This window comes from Anoplolepis gracilipes, chromosome 1 (genome assembly GCF_047496725.1).
Source record: "Anoplolepis gracilipes chromosome 1, ASM4749672v1, whole genome shotgun sequence".
In the NCBI taxonomy this organism is placed as follows: domain Eukaryota; kingdom Metazoa; phylum Arthropoda; class Insecta; order Hymenoptera; family Formicidae; genus Anoplolepis; species Anoplolepis gracilipes.
Genome location: NC_132970.1, coordinates 14,851,232 through 14,867,054, shown reverse-complemented (window position 1 = coordinate 14,867,054; position 15,823 = coordinate 14,851,232). Strand labels below are relative to the sequence as shown.

At 24.3% G+C, this 15,823-nt stretch overlaps 1 protein-coding gene across 1 annotated transcript; it reads right to left on the bottom strand.

The window, feature by feature from the left end:
* Positions 1-102: 102 nt before the first annotated feature.
* Oseg5 (intraflagellar transport protein Oseg5) lies at positions 103-15,482 on the bottom strand. The gene is made up of 16 exons (XM_072903996.1): positions 14,501-15,482; positions 12,896-13,068; positions 11,573-11,683; positions 11,335-11,513; positions 10,111-10,197; positions 9,501-9,641; positions 7,560-7,684; positions 6,390-6,638; positions 5,219-5,382; positions 4,491-4,685; positions 4,226-4,373; positions 2,816-2,987; positions 1,268-1,390; positions 1,043-1,182; positions 695-845; positions 103-626 (listed from the first exon to the last, which is right to left on the bottom strand). Exons 1-16 carry the CDS (start codon positions 14,593-14,595, stop codon positions 567-569), a joined length of 2,313 nt encoding a protein of 770 aa, XP_072760097.1. The 5' UTR covers positions 14,596-15,482; the 3' UTR covers positions 103-566.
* Positions 15,483-15,823: the final 341 nt, after the last annotated feature.

Below are 15,823 nucleotides of genomic sequence, written 5' to 3'. Positions count from 1 at the left end.
TTTTTTGAGCACTTTTTAAAGCTTTAAATAGAAAAAAGAACATTAAATAACATTTCAATTTATACAATATTTTCTTAGAAAAACAACTTTCAATCTATCCCGTAACTTCGAAATCGTTCATAGAACACTTTATTATTATTTTAATAATACACGGCTTTGACAATAAATTCGCTTCTATAGAATATGAATGAAGCTCACAATTAAAACAATTTTTAATTTGATCTACTATTCTATATAAAATTTAATTCACTCTTATCACCTGAATTGACCTCTCATCCAGGAGTCATCTTTAATACTAAATCGATACAAAATCTTAAAATTGAATATTTCGGGAAAGAAATATTTAATATAAAAAGTTTCATTAAAAATATGTTTTTTTCTTATTCAATATCATTCAATATAATTAAATACATTAAAATATTTTGTAATGAAATTTATGCATTGATTAAAATATATAATATCCCATAATCAATACTGTCTATAAATAAGATTGTAAAATAATTATTTTTTTTTAAATGTGTAAGATTATATTCTTAAAGTTGCATTTCGTGATTTGATGGTGTATTTTATTCTGCATTGATTTGTTCAACATCATTTTTGGCATAATTTTTTTTTTCATTACTTTCCTAATAAATAAAGATACTCTTTAATAACATAAAAATATAGTAATATATTTTTTTATGGATTTACTTACTTTATTCGCCAATTGTGGTGTCGAAATATTTCCTCTAAGTGTGAGAAAACTTTGATTTGTTTCATTTTTATTAATAGTTTGCAAATATTTTGCTCTTGCATTTAAAACCTCTTCAAGTTGTCTTTTATGTCTTATTGCTAATTCCAAAGCCCTAATTATAAAATATAAATATTATTAATTCATTTCTCTAATTTAACAGAGGATGACTTTATATAGATTAAGTCCCGTACAGTCTACTATTTCGAGAGAGAAGTTCCATTTATATACAATTTCTAATTTAAGCGCCATAAAAAATTAATAAATAAATTGCATACTTTGGTTTTATTTTGCATAATTTTTTTTATATACCTATTCCAATTATAAACCTCAAGATTGATGCGTATAGCTTCTTTAATCAGGCCGCTTTGTAATAGTATTCCTTCTGCTGCCAACAAATCTCCCGCCAGTAATGCCATTTCTGCATGTCTTTCTGTAGCACTAGGTAAACTCTGCATTGATTTAATTATTTAGAGTTTATTTTAATAAATTAAACAATAATGCAAATAGTATAATATAAAAATAGTTATTTTATACCTTTATATATCTTAGATAATCCACTGTATCGTATCTACCTATAGCTGCATAAGCTTCTTCCGCAGCATCAAGTTCTTTATTATCAGTTGCCATAACAGCCATGCAAGTCCACAATATTTCATTCTGATAACAATATAAAACAATATATTATTTATATATTTATCTTATATAATTTAATTAGTTTAATCTTTTTAAATAAGTATTAAAATAATACAAAATAGTAACTTGTATTAAATAAAAAATTATATATATAAGAGATCATACAAAAATGTAGACATGCGCAATCTCTTTTATTTTTATTAAATTTTTTCAAAGTGATAAAAAAATATTGGTTATTTATAAATATTAAAAATATAATAAGAAATCACAAAGTAATGTTTAATGCGCGTGTGTGTATGTGTGTGTGTGTGTGTGTGTGTGTGTTAGTATTAAATTAAAAACATACACAATTTTTTATTTTAATTTTAAATCAAATAGAAGTTTAAAAACACATCAATGTAAAATGTAAAATCATGTAAAAATGTGTTTGCTACATACATAAAAATAGATTGAAAAATATGCAAATTAATCATAAATATATTATTTTTTTTACAAAAGTGTAATGATATCAAAAATTAATTCAGAATAAAAAATCTAATAACAAAAAAGAAAAACAATAAAGCAGCTCCATCAAAAGACACGATAGCATCTCGCGATAAGTATCAAAAGATATAGTATTATTTATTTCAAATATATATATATATATATATATATATATATTTGAAATAAATATGGATATATAGAATAGCATGTATAATTCGCCACCATAATTTTAATAACATATTTCTGCGCTCAAATAAAATGAAAATTTGAACAAAAATATCGACTTCTTTTTAACTAGAAAATATTTAACTAATTTGACTAATTATGTGATCTAAAAATCGTCAGTAAAGGAAGATGATTGAAAGATATGGGAAAGTGAACTAGGGAGATAAAGGAAGAATTAAAAAATTATTATCTCCACAATATTTGCAAATAAGAAGTGTTATAATTATTTGTGCGAGAAGTCAAGTTTCTTCTTTTATATCTCAAAGATTTAAATTTTAAAATCTAAATTTTTAATTAAATCATAAATAAAGAAACTCAAATACCGCCAATATAAATTATCTAAAGCGTATTATGTGGAGCTTGCACGAGTATTATCGATATCATTCTTTCATAATGTTTCTTTTTTCCATAATTTCATAATTTTGTAAAAATAAAAAAATTAAAATCGATTAAAAGATTCCAGAAGTAGAAATTTTATGGAACACGCAAAACAAAAATAAAGACTTTCGTAATGTGATGAAGATTCAAGCCTATTAAGAACCTAATCAACCTTGTCGTTATTGAAATCCGATAATCTAAAGTACTTTCAACTGAGAGTACAATCCCCTTTTGCGTGACTTGGCACGAGATACAACTATGCCTCATGATGAATCATTATAATGTATTGTCATGTTCTTTATTATATAATTTTACATAATATATAAATATATTATTGTGTTATATATTGTATCGAGGATATACCTGAGCTATACGACAAATAGAAAGCGCTTCTTTTAATCTTTTGTTTGATATATGTTCATATAAATTTGTAAATAAATTATAGAATGAGGTAGCCACAATAGCACCATCTCCACGTCTCACCATGACCATGCCATTACGAACATTCACAATGCTAGGCTGTTTTCCAAATTCACTGCATTTCGGAAAGAATATATATTCATGAGAATAATTATAAAATAGAATTTAAAATGCAGAAACAGAAACTATAAAATTGAAGGTAATTACAGAAGGTAATCAAATATAATACAATATATATAAGATTTTAAATACTATACAAAAACAGACAAATTATCAATCTTGGCTTAATATAATAAATAACGGGAATAGTATATTATATCATTATATATTTTATACTTTTTTCATTGGATATTCTCTTTAAGCATGACATTAATTTTTCTTTATGTTAGTAAAATTATCGAGGTATATCCCTATAGTTAGAATAATATATTAATAATTGAAACTAAAAAATTTCTTATAAATTTAAATTTAAGAAAGAAAATATATATACTCTCTTTTCTTAATTTCATGATACTTTTCGATAAATCTAATAATAAGCCTACATAAGTAAATTAATTACACCTGTCACAATATATGCCGTGTACATATTCTAACGTTAAATATACAAACATAGTTTTTGCGATTTTCTCTAAACTAAAGCAAAAATCTCTAAAGAATTTTTTTCTTTATTTATCTATTCCCAAGATGGTATCAAAGTTTTGACATTTAATTTTGAGACATCCTGTATATAATTAGATTTATAAAACAAATATAAACTAATTTAAATAAAGTAGCTTATTTTTTTAAACTTTTTAACTAAGAAATATTTTAGTTGAGTTAAAAGTAATTTTACTTTAATATACATAATTTTGTGGTTTAAAACTTAACTACAAAGATATTCAATGATAAAAAATCAATAAAATAACTTCTTCCGCTATTTTCGTCAAGAGAAAATAATTTTTAAAATGGCTAAAAATATAGCTAAAGTCAACAAGTGATTTTATACTTAAAAAATACTTAATGATTTTAGGACTCTTTTAATCCTCCCTATAGTCACACTGGAAATTTGAAGACACAGTCAAAATTTCAATATAAAATTTCTTCGATATGAAAGAAGAGTGGAATCCGATTCCATCTTGAACATTTAGCTTCCAAAAAACCAATTGTCTAATTAATGTAATTAGACTTTGAAAAGTAACCCTGATTTTTATCTAATTTTTTTGAAAGCTTAAAACAATAAGAAAACTTAGCCTTAAGTTTAAAGACTCAGTGTGCCTATGAAGAATTAATTATGTAAAAGATATTCGATGCTCTAATAATTATCAATTTTGTATAAATCTGAAAATAATATATTATTTAGTTCATGAACGATACCTTTCTTTATCAATTCTCGTTCGCCGTATTACTTTGCGATCACTATAATGAACACAATTAGGACATAACCATACCGACAAATTAGCATCTAACATTGCAGCCAATACATTTGCATCAGTTGCCCATGCAATATTGTGCGCCATTGCAGCTGGAACATAGATAGTTTAAGAAAGACATTGAAATGAACTATTATAATTTTATATTTAATTATATTAGTAATAATATATGTTTCGCACACATTTAATACATATACATATATTCATACCTATTTTGCAAACTCTCCCAAAACCTGTAGTCCTTATCGCAATTAAAAACAAATCTTTGTTGACATCTATTAATGCTAACTGTCGATCCTTTATACTAACATAACTTAATGCCACTTCCATCACACTGTGCAAATGTGAATACGACTGACCTTCTACTATTGGCTTATTATAAGATATTTCAAAGATATGAAGTACTGAAAATAAAAAAAAATTAAAAAGAAATTTTAAAATTAAAAAAAATTATTATTTCTAAGTAATATTTTTCAAATAATATATATAGGAAAATTTTTTTAACATCTTGCAATTTTTTAGATTCGACGTCTATCATAATAAGACATTCACACACCCACACACATATGTGTATATATAAAAATGTATATATATATATATATATATATATATATATATATATATATATACACTTTTATACATATATATAATAGTAAAGTATTAAAAACACATATTTTAAGAGCAGATAGTATTGATCAATACAAAAAAAAAGTTTTCGTGTTGTAAGTTAGCTATCGTTGCGAATCGAAGTCTCGAATACATTCAATCGGTCCAAGAGTCGAAGTCAAAATAGTCAGTATCTGAGTGTTAGTGTGAATACAGACATTTATGATTTATAACTTTAATATCACATAACAGATAATAATTTATCTAGTACGTGGAAAAAATTAGTCTGAAAAAAATTCAAATAAACAATGTATATACATGTATATCTTACATTTTTCATTAGTTTGATCCCTTATAACTAATGTATCTGCACACAATGATATGCAAGGAATATAGAGTGGTTCTTCAGTAAATCCTTTCCATTTTGGAGTACCCAATAAACGGCCTTGGTAATTGTACAGTGACACAGTATTAAGTTCGACAATTAGAAAATGCCTAGAAAATTATGTGTAATTAATAATGAAATAATCTATATGAAATAATCTATATAATAGTGTAATTACTAATTACAATTATTATATACATATTATATATAATATATAATTATGAATTGTATTATTGTAAATATCTATGATAAATAATCTCATATGTGCACTTTTATTATTTAAAACAGTTATTATTTTAAAACTTGCTTTTAATTACTTATTAAAAAATTTTTTAATAATTTCAATTTTTACGGTGCTGTTATTATGAAATATTTTAACGATAAAGGTAGAAATATAATTTTAATTCAAAGTTATCTTAAACAAGAAAATTTTGTTATCTACAGGATGTCCCCAAATGACTGGTAAATATTTTAATGGCAGGTTCTTTAGAACATTTTAAAACGAAAAGTTTAATACAAAAATATCAAGGCTACAATAGGGCTAAGATTTCACAAGCGATTATATTTCACGAATGGTAGGCGTATCTCTAGGTACGACAAAATAACAAGTGATAAAAGTACTTCTATATAAATTTATCTAATTTATCTAATTCTTTTATCAATTATTATTTTGCCATACCTGAGTGCGTGAAATCTCATTGTCAGCCTTACCATTCATGAAATATAATCGCTTCCAGTTTGAAAACTAATGTAGCCTCAACATTTTTGTATTAAACTTTTCGTCTTAAAATGTTTTTAAACAGACCCTGCCATTAAAATATTTACCGATCATTTCAGGATACTCTGTATATTTACTATTGACATATTTTATACAGGGTGTCTTTAAACTCAGTGCAAAAACTTTAGTACGTGAAAACAAGTCAAAATTATCTAATAAACATATGTCCGAATTTGAATGGTTTTAAAATTTAATGTTTAAGATTTGTTTAATGAAAAAATACAATCAATAAAATTTTTACCAAAAAAACAACATTTTAGTCAAAGAATTTCGTTATATAAAATACATGTACACAAAAAATGATTATTTTACTTGTATTAGATACATGTAATCACTTACTTTTCTGCAAGGAGTACGGCAGAAATGATGCTTTTTTTTAAATTAAATATTGCCGGTGTATTCCAATTTGTCACAGAATAAACATGACATTGTGCAGGCGTGATAACGACTAAATGACCAAAGCCAAATTCGAGATGTACAACACGATCGGAGATTTCTAATATTTCGTGAACTTCATTGCCAACTTCTCTAACTTCGATCACTTTTCTTCTTATTAATGTGGCTTCATAGTTATCCCACTCTAATCTTCTACAAATAATACAATTTATTAACATCATTTTATATTATATAATTAGAAAACAAAAAAAATGCAGATAAAAAATTGAAACAAATTATCATTCCTTTATAATATTAACAAAGATCACACTAGTCAAAAGGATCTCTCTTCGATTTCGATGAGCTTTGAATATGTTGTAGTTTATATCACAACAAAAAATGTATTTTTTTTATTTATTTTCTAATTATCATTTTTTTATGCCTTACATTTTAGTCGTCTTCAATTAATTTAAATAATATCTTCTTTGCGATCTTGATACGAGTTTATCTTTTTTCTATGTAAATCTTATGTTCTTCTATGTAAATTTTATGTATCTTATCTTATCTCTAATAAATTTTATGGTTTTATTAAAGTTCTAAAAGAGAGATCTATAAAAGGTTCTAAAGACGTCTTACCTAAATATTCCTCTAACAATATAATACATAAACTCTCGCGCAATAATTGTGACGATTTTTATATCGATTAAACTTATAGGCAATTATCATAAAAATGTGGATTTCTTTTTCGTTTCTTTTAACTTTAAAAAAACTTTGGTAGAAATATTTCACAATTCTCAGTCATAACAAATCATAAACTTGAATTTAATCACGAATTTAATTAGGATAATGTGAGAATTTTAGACAATAAATTCTCGTAAAAGACTTATGTCCAAAATGTTGTTCATTAAACGATAAAAAATAGGTTGAATCTACAGAGTGAACAGAATAGTGGAGGACTTGTCAAAAATTTGAAAAGCTTAATTTGTGTTTATTTTACGACTTGATGGGACTACTAATTTATTGTTTTTCAAACTACTAACGAATACACTAATTATGATTATATGCCTGTTTTCAATTATTTTTGAGTTACTTTCTCCATTAATTTATCAATTTATTTACTTTATTAAACCTTACTTATCTATAACATGTCCCGTCAACAGCTTTCCATTACCGCATGCCATAGCCACTTGCGTACTATCGCTGGACCAAGCGATACCGTAAATGCTGCCAGTATTCACTTTTTCCATAGAATGCAGCCACTAAAATATATAATATATTGCTAATTATTGATAAATTTATAATATGATGGGAAAGTATAAAAAGATAAAATATTTAATTCAAAATTAAATATTTCTTAATATAAAATATTAAGAATAAATGTGCTATACACACAATACATAAAATACACCTCTTAATAACCTCGTAATATCCAAATACTTGATCCCCGGAAGGAGTTTTAATTTTTATTTAAACTTTTTTAGTCAAAGATTTTTTACCACGCTATATAGTAGATTTGCTTAATAATATGATTACCATATAACTTAGCAAATTTTTATAACACTACAAGATTTAAAGTATTTATTATACAAACATATTTATGTGTTAAATGTTCTAGTCTGAGCTTACTTAAATTTTATTAAGAAAACAATTCACACAATATTTATCTTTTTATCTTATCGTCATAAAATATTTTTTTTATTTTTAAAATATGTTAACAAAATTAATGCAGTAGAATTTATAAATAGGAAACCTCTAGATCTAGATCAAAGCGTGCAAAATATTGTCGCATTATCGGTACATTATAATTTCCCACTCAAAAATGTAACATACATATGTATTTATCTATTGCATTGTTTATGCATTTATGTCAGAACTAAAATATTTAGTCCAACATAAATAATTTAATTTATAAAACTAAAAATTTTATTTATATATTTTACATCTTAAGTAGACAATATAAACAAAATTTTTAGTTCAATTATTTGGATAATTTGTGTGAATTAGTGAAAATCAGATATTTATTTGTTCAATTTTTTAAAAATTAGTTTAATATCTGAACTCTCTGTATGAAAGCCGAAATTAAACTAATAAAAATAATTGTTACAATCTTATTAGCCGTGCATTGTTGAGATTTTATATAATTCTCATGACAATAAAACTTAATAATAAATACGAGATAAATAGCGTATTGCGTGTTGCATAGCAGTAAACAAATGAATTTTTCGTTTGGCCAAAGAAATATCTTTTAGACATCTTTTCGCTTATCAGAAAAATAATCATAAAAATTACAGACATCTTTTAGATATCTCTTTTCACTTTGCTAAAGAGATAATTTAAACAAATATTTTTGTCATCTTTCAGTTCTTTTGTGTTAGTCATATATGTAAAATTTTTACGCATTTTAATGACAGACATTATGATTTTAATATATAAAATTCTAAGAATTATATTTATTAATAGATGAATTAAATTCTATTGACGTTTTAAATTTTATATGTGTATTTTAATGATATAATGCAATTTATATAGAGTGTTTTAGAATTTGTGGGACATACTTCAAGGAGTAATAGGTTTTGCCAAGAGAATCAATTTTTTTATCAAGGATGTTTTTTGATGCATCCTTATATATGTAAATAACTATGTGTATCTCTATTCGGATAAGCATGACGTCTGACAATATTCGAGTTCATGTTTTTTTTGTGGTTGCTTTTTTGTTGTTTTTTTTTTAATTTTATTATAAGAACATAAATTAAAGAACTAATATTGTTAGACGTCATACGCAATACTATCGCACGATTGATTGTCTATGTCACACACAGGCAATCTAAACAAAGATGCATAGCTTATTAAAGACGCTTCAGAAGAGATTTCGGGACAAAAATTGATTCTCCTGATAAAACCTACTACGTCTTGAATTATATCCCATAGATCCTGAAATATATAAATTGAACATTCTTTTCTGGAAAAAAATAACAGCTTAAGCTTTTATATAGTTCTATTTTATTTTTATCTTTCTACCTTATGTATTATATAAAACAATAAAACATTAATAGAAGTTGTTAATTAATCTCTCACCCCATTTTTGTCACAAAACTTGATTGTATTGAAGGATCCAACGGCAAAATAATTACCCGAGGAACACCAGCTAATTGCTGTTACAGGATAATCACCAATACCACTGCTATATAATAACTGATTATTGCTAGCGTCCCATACCTGTTAAAAAATATTATTACTTGTTTTTAAAACATAAAATACAAACTATATACATATATAAACATTTCTAAAAATAGTTTAGTTTCAAAATATCGTGCAACTCGGTAAAAAATTATAGAAAAATTTAAAAAATTTTGTAATTTATTAGAAAGTTGACTTAAATTTAAAAAAAAAAATTTATTGAGTTGCAAAGTGTCAAAAAATATATAATTTAAAAAAGAGCAGTGTGTGTCTCCTTTTGAGACGCAGAATTAAAAAGATAAAATTTTTTAAACCGACTGTACATTAAAATTGAAACTTCAAGCTTTAAAATGCTACTTAATTTTTTGTCTACAATGATTTTTTGCCGAGTTGCAATGGTTTGAAAATAGTTTAATTTTAAGGTACAAAAAATGTTTCCTATTTTTTTAGTAGTGTATGTACGTATTATAAAAATTTATTATACACATGTTTATTTATTATTGTGTACCTTATATCTACAGTCTTCGCTACCAGAAAGTATAAGATTATTTTTACTCCAGCAAGCAATCAGTACAAGACTATCATGCGCATGCCACTGAAAAAAATTCAATTGCATGTATATATATAATTTATTCTAAGTTTTTTTCATAAAGTAAAATTACTAAATTATATTTTCAATCAATTTGTTTATTTTATAATAAAACTCTGTGAAAAAAAAAAATATATACATTTATATATAGTTATATAAATATGTACATATCTGTAGTTTTAATTAAAACTTATAGCAAAACACACACCCACACAAACAAGCACGCGTTTTATCAATCCTTTTTATTGAATATCTCAATAATTATTGCGAAAATTACAAAATGATATAGAACTTTTTTGTTTAGCATGGTAAAAAATTTACTGCGTTTTATCCGCTCACAAGTGTTGGCATAATCTTTATCAGACATCCTGTGTCAAAAAAAATATTTAAAAATTTTAAAAGATTTCCCTAATCAAAACAAGAAAAAAATTTCTTATACATATGTATCCGGAAATGCTTTGTTTCATAGATATAGAATGTTGAAGGAAAAATTAAAAAATAATGTTTTTTCCAAGTATATCTCTTTAAAATAAGTGTTTCTGTAATTTCTTTGAAAGAAAATGCTTCGGCTCCAATTTTTTTGAACGGAAATGCTCTAAGCAACTATTTATTTTAATCTTTTTTAATCTTGAAATTAGAAATTTGATTCTTTAATGCAGTGGCATACTTCTAGAGATAAAAACTAGAGATAAAAGTTTTGTTTTTAATTATCTATTATATGTCAAAATGACAACACCCAGTAATACTACCCAAAATTATCTCAAATTATAATCTTCTACTATACATTCTTAAAATTTCAAGTTTTAATCTATAACAATTATCAGTTTATTCTCAAAAAAATATACTTTTTGATATCTTTTAAGGGCTATATTATAGAAATAGAATATTTTCAGATACATGTTTATACAAACATTTTTCCTTATTTTGACCCTTTGAATTTTCTTTTAAATTCTTTTAACATATTTTTGACATATTCTATATGTACATATATATATATACTCTATATTCAATATTACTAAATTTTGTTTTACTTTCTTACGATTAGAACAATTTTATAATCTTTAATAAGCAGCGATAAGAGAAAAGACAAGAATATAAATTATTGAATATGCAAAACTAAGCGACAAAATAAAAATGGTTTACCTTTTGTGACTTGGAATTAGAATTAAATGATTGCACAATCAAATTTACACCTTGGGAGTATAATATGGCTGAACAGTCAGGACTCCAGCCTGATGTTAATATAGGGAGATTTGCTTTAATCAATGTAGATCGAAGCATACCACTACGAGACCAGATCTTGATTAATCCATCCTCACCAGCTGCAATTAAGGTCAATTTTTCTAAACAATGATTTTTAAAAGACACAATGATGACATACCAGTTAACAATGCAGAACCGTCGTTACTCCATTTTCCTACAGTTGTTGCTCCCTTGTGAGCATCAACACTTTTTTCAATGCGACCATTTTTATTGACCAGATGATACTTTCCTAAAAATATTGTTTTAAAAATTTGTTCATTTCCATATAACTTTTACAATTAGTTAAGCTTCTAGTCAAACGAAGAAAGAACTTTTTTTATATCATTATATAAATTAGTATTTTTTATATCGTTAATTCACGAACTTTTTTAAAATTTAATATTTTACATCTTAATATCTAATAATTTCAATAAATTATTAATACTTTTTTAATATTTATCATAAAATAATAATGTAATTAATAAGATAATAAATTTATCAATTTAATGACTACGTAAAATTATACTATGCTGAATTTATCTAGAATTTTGAAGAGAGGATCTTTCTCTGTAAATACTTTTTTTCCCTTAAAATGAAAAGATACTTGCACACATGTTAAATAAAATTAAATATTTTAAACTTTTTAATTATAACTTTTAAAATAATAATTTATATATATATATATATATATGTGTATTAATAATGTTGTATTAAAAAACAAAACCGTTTTCCAAAAAGTTATTTATAATTTATAAACTTAAATTCTATAAACGTACAGAGTGTCCAGTAATAATTGTATCGCCTCTCATGTGCAAGTAGAGCAAATTAAACCAAAAAGAAAAGTCTCTCCTCATGTTACGATTTTTACAATAATTAATGAGCAATTAGTTTTTAAAAAATCAGTCAATTCGCGTGAATATAAGCGTGCTAGAAATAACAGTCTTATACAGCTGCTAACAATTAACAATGCATAATTAAATGCTTGATTATTAATCCCAACATTGCGCGCTTATATTCACACGGAATAACTGACCTTTTTTAATTATTTTGATTAATTATTGCGAAGATTACAAGACGATAGAAGACTTTCCTACTCAGTTTAATTCGGTTTGATTTTACCTGCATATGAGAAGTGTATAATATGTGTATAATACATATACGTATGTATACTATATATTGTTATTATTAAAAATACTTTTAGTAAAAGATATTTAGGCCAAAACGGTAAGATGTCAACTATTAAATCTAAGAATTTAACTATCATTTCATTAAAAAAAAATTTTTTAGTTGCCATTCTTTTACCCTGCTAAATCGAAATAATAATTTTTATCGTTGAATTCAAAGAATAATACATTACAAAAAATATTTACAATATATACGAGAATAAAATTTTATGACACAGATATAGAGAAATCCTTAAATTAAATAATATTATATATTCTAAAATAAATAATGTACATACCATCAGCGGTAGTGATTAATAATACATCTAAAGACGATTTCTTAGTGAGAGATTGATTAGGATGTGGATGCCATTGCATATCCGTAGGATAAAAATCATTTGGAAATTCAGTTACAACAGTAGAATGCGCAGTACCGCCTTCTAAATGCCAACATACTAGTAAATGATCTTCTCTGAAACAAATAATTTTATGTTAATTTGATTTTATACTCGTGCAAAAAAAAAGACAAAAATATCGAGGAAAAATATAAATTAAATTTTATTTATTTAATTCTAAAAACATAGGTTGACAATTTATATTTAAATATATAATAATAATCGCACATACAAAACAAACAATAACTTTTATTTAAAAAAAAGAGAAAAAAGAAAGAGGAGACATATTTTTATAATTTTTGAATATGTACTCTATAAAATATTACAAAGTGCGATGTCTATTAAGTTGGCACAGCCGCTTTAACACAAAACAAAATTAATATATATATAAATTTTCTTTTATATAAATTTAGTGTTGTTTTATTGCTCATTTCACGATTTTGTTGCTCCAACCGATTCGAATAAAATAGTAGCTGTGTCAACTTAAGATTAAAGTTAGTACTGTCATAAAAAAATTTTTTTAAATAAAAAAATATGACACATTTCTCTTTAATATTAATTAATTGCTCTATTTCTGATTTTTTTGCTTCATTTTTTATTTCAAACTCTGAAAGCCATTTCCAAAGTTATTAATCCCCTCATATTAACAAAACATTCTGAATTTGCAAATTAATCTGATATCTCGGTTGACAACGATTCCTTGATTTTATTGCTCGCCATTTATAATGAATTCAATTTTATATTGTTCCATCCTTAATCTTTGAAAATCCATTTTTGGATCACCTTCAGTGATAAAATTTTAAGAGTATTATAAAGGCGCCCATGCTTTCGCAATTATATCAAAATATAAATATAAATAATATAAATTTATGAGTCCCCCAATGGTTTCACATTGTATAATTAAAAATTAATGGTGCATGCTCTCGAGATCATTTTTGTTCTCGCCATTATAGCATTGATCTCGAGAGTACCTGGTTTCGCGTAAATACAATATATTAATTAAAGAGTTCTGAAGTCATTTTTTATCGACTGAATGCGATTACTTCTAATTTCTTAGTTTTCATAATAAGTATACAGTTAGCTGTACAGTATATTATTGTAAACACTTTTACACGATTAAAGTACATGCATCAATGCCATGGGACAGTTCGTTTCGTGCACAAATCTTAAACACACGAGAGAATCATGCAAAGATACGAGTTAGATAAATTTTACAAAATTTTAAACTCTTTTGAAAAGGAATGTATTTTTGCAATATTTTTATTTTAATTCATCAAAACATGAAAATTTTTAATTCTATTCATTCTAAAGATAAATTGATTTTGTAAAATTGTTAATTATTAAATCCTATCAATTTTATAAATGTATTATATATTATAAAGTATATTATATATATATATATATATATATATATATATATGTATTATTATATATTCTATGTGTTCTTTATTTAATGCAATATGAAGTATAATAATTAGCGTATTAATAATTATACTAAATGTTACTTACCCACACGAATATATTTCTTCTGTCGAACTCCATGCGACACAAGTAACCAAGCGTTTATGTACATTATTACCTTGTATAGATATCTTCAATCTCATGTTAAATATGTTAAATATGTTGTGTTAAATATGTTTAATAATAATGTTTATTATTGTTTTAATAGAATCAAAAGATACAATCTACACGAAAACATTTCTTTACTAGTAACATAAAGTAAGTTGTAAAAAAATTAAAGTTAATTTGAAAAACACAAATAAAAACAAGTATTATTGATTATGTATAACTTTTTATTGCAAAGTAACATTGGTTGCAATAGAAATTATGTAGGTTATGCCATAATTGGTACAAACTACAGACACATTTTGTGTTTACTGCTTAATTCCTATAGTAACCATGACAATGAATGACTTATCAATACTAGAACTACAAACTTCTGTTATTCGAGAAAATAAGAAACATTACAAAATTATAAAGTGTATACATATAGCATGCGCCATTTTTATTTCCTCTGTAAAAATAAATCAAAATTTTTAAAAAATAATAAAAATAAAACAGAGTGAATAAAATTTATTTATATTATTTATTGCTACTATTATTATTATTATAACATTTTAAATTATTTTTTAGCAAATTTCAATGAAAATCACGTACATTTTTTTATACATTTATATATATGTACACACATACACACATATACGCACATACCCGTGCGCGCATGCACACACACGTTATAAATGTATATAGACTTATTGCTATTATTTATTAATATATTAGCATATTATTTTTAAAATATATTTATTTAAAAAGTATTATATTATTTTTAAATATCTATATAATTTTACAATAATATTAAAATCAAGCTTTTATATATATAATTTTATTTTTTGCAAAAAATTAATGTTTTAATTATAGCTGGCAATAATATCAAAAAAATATCCATATTCAGATACGAATGTACATAATGTAATATATTATCAAAGCAGTTATATAAAGTTTTGAAATAGATGAATATCTTTTTCTTATGGTATAAATATTTTTATAAATGTAATTGATAAAAATAATTTCCTTATTTGTATAATAAGCTTGGAAAGAATTGAATCTTCTTGCGATTAAAGAAAAATAAAGACAGCTAGTGTCTCTTTGTCAGGTAATCTCAATATATTACAGATTTTCCTACGCTCTAAAATCAATGGCACTTTATTACATATATAACATTTATAATTTATTTATATTTCCTAATAAATTTTTTTGATATCTTCTTTTACAACTAAGCAAAAGATACATGGTACATAAAATCAAAATTTGGAATTTAGTTCTTAAATCTAT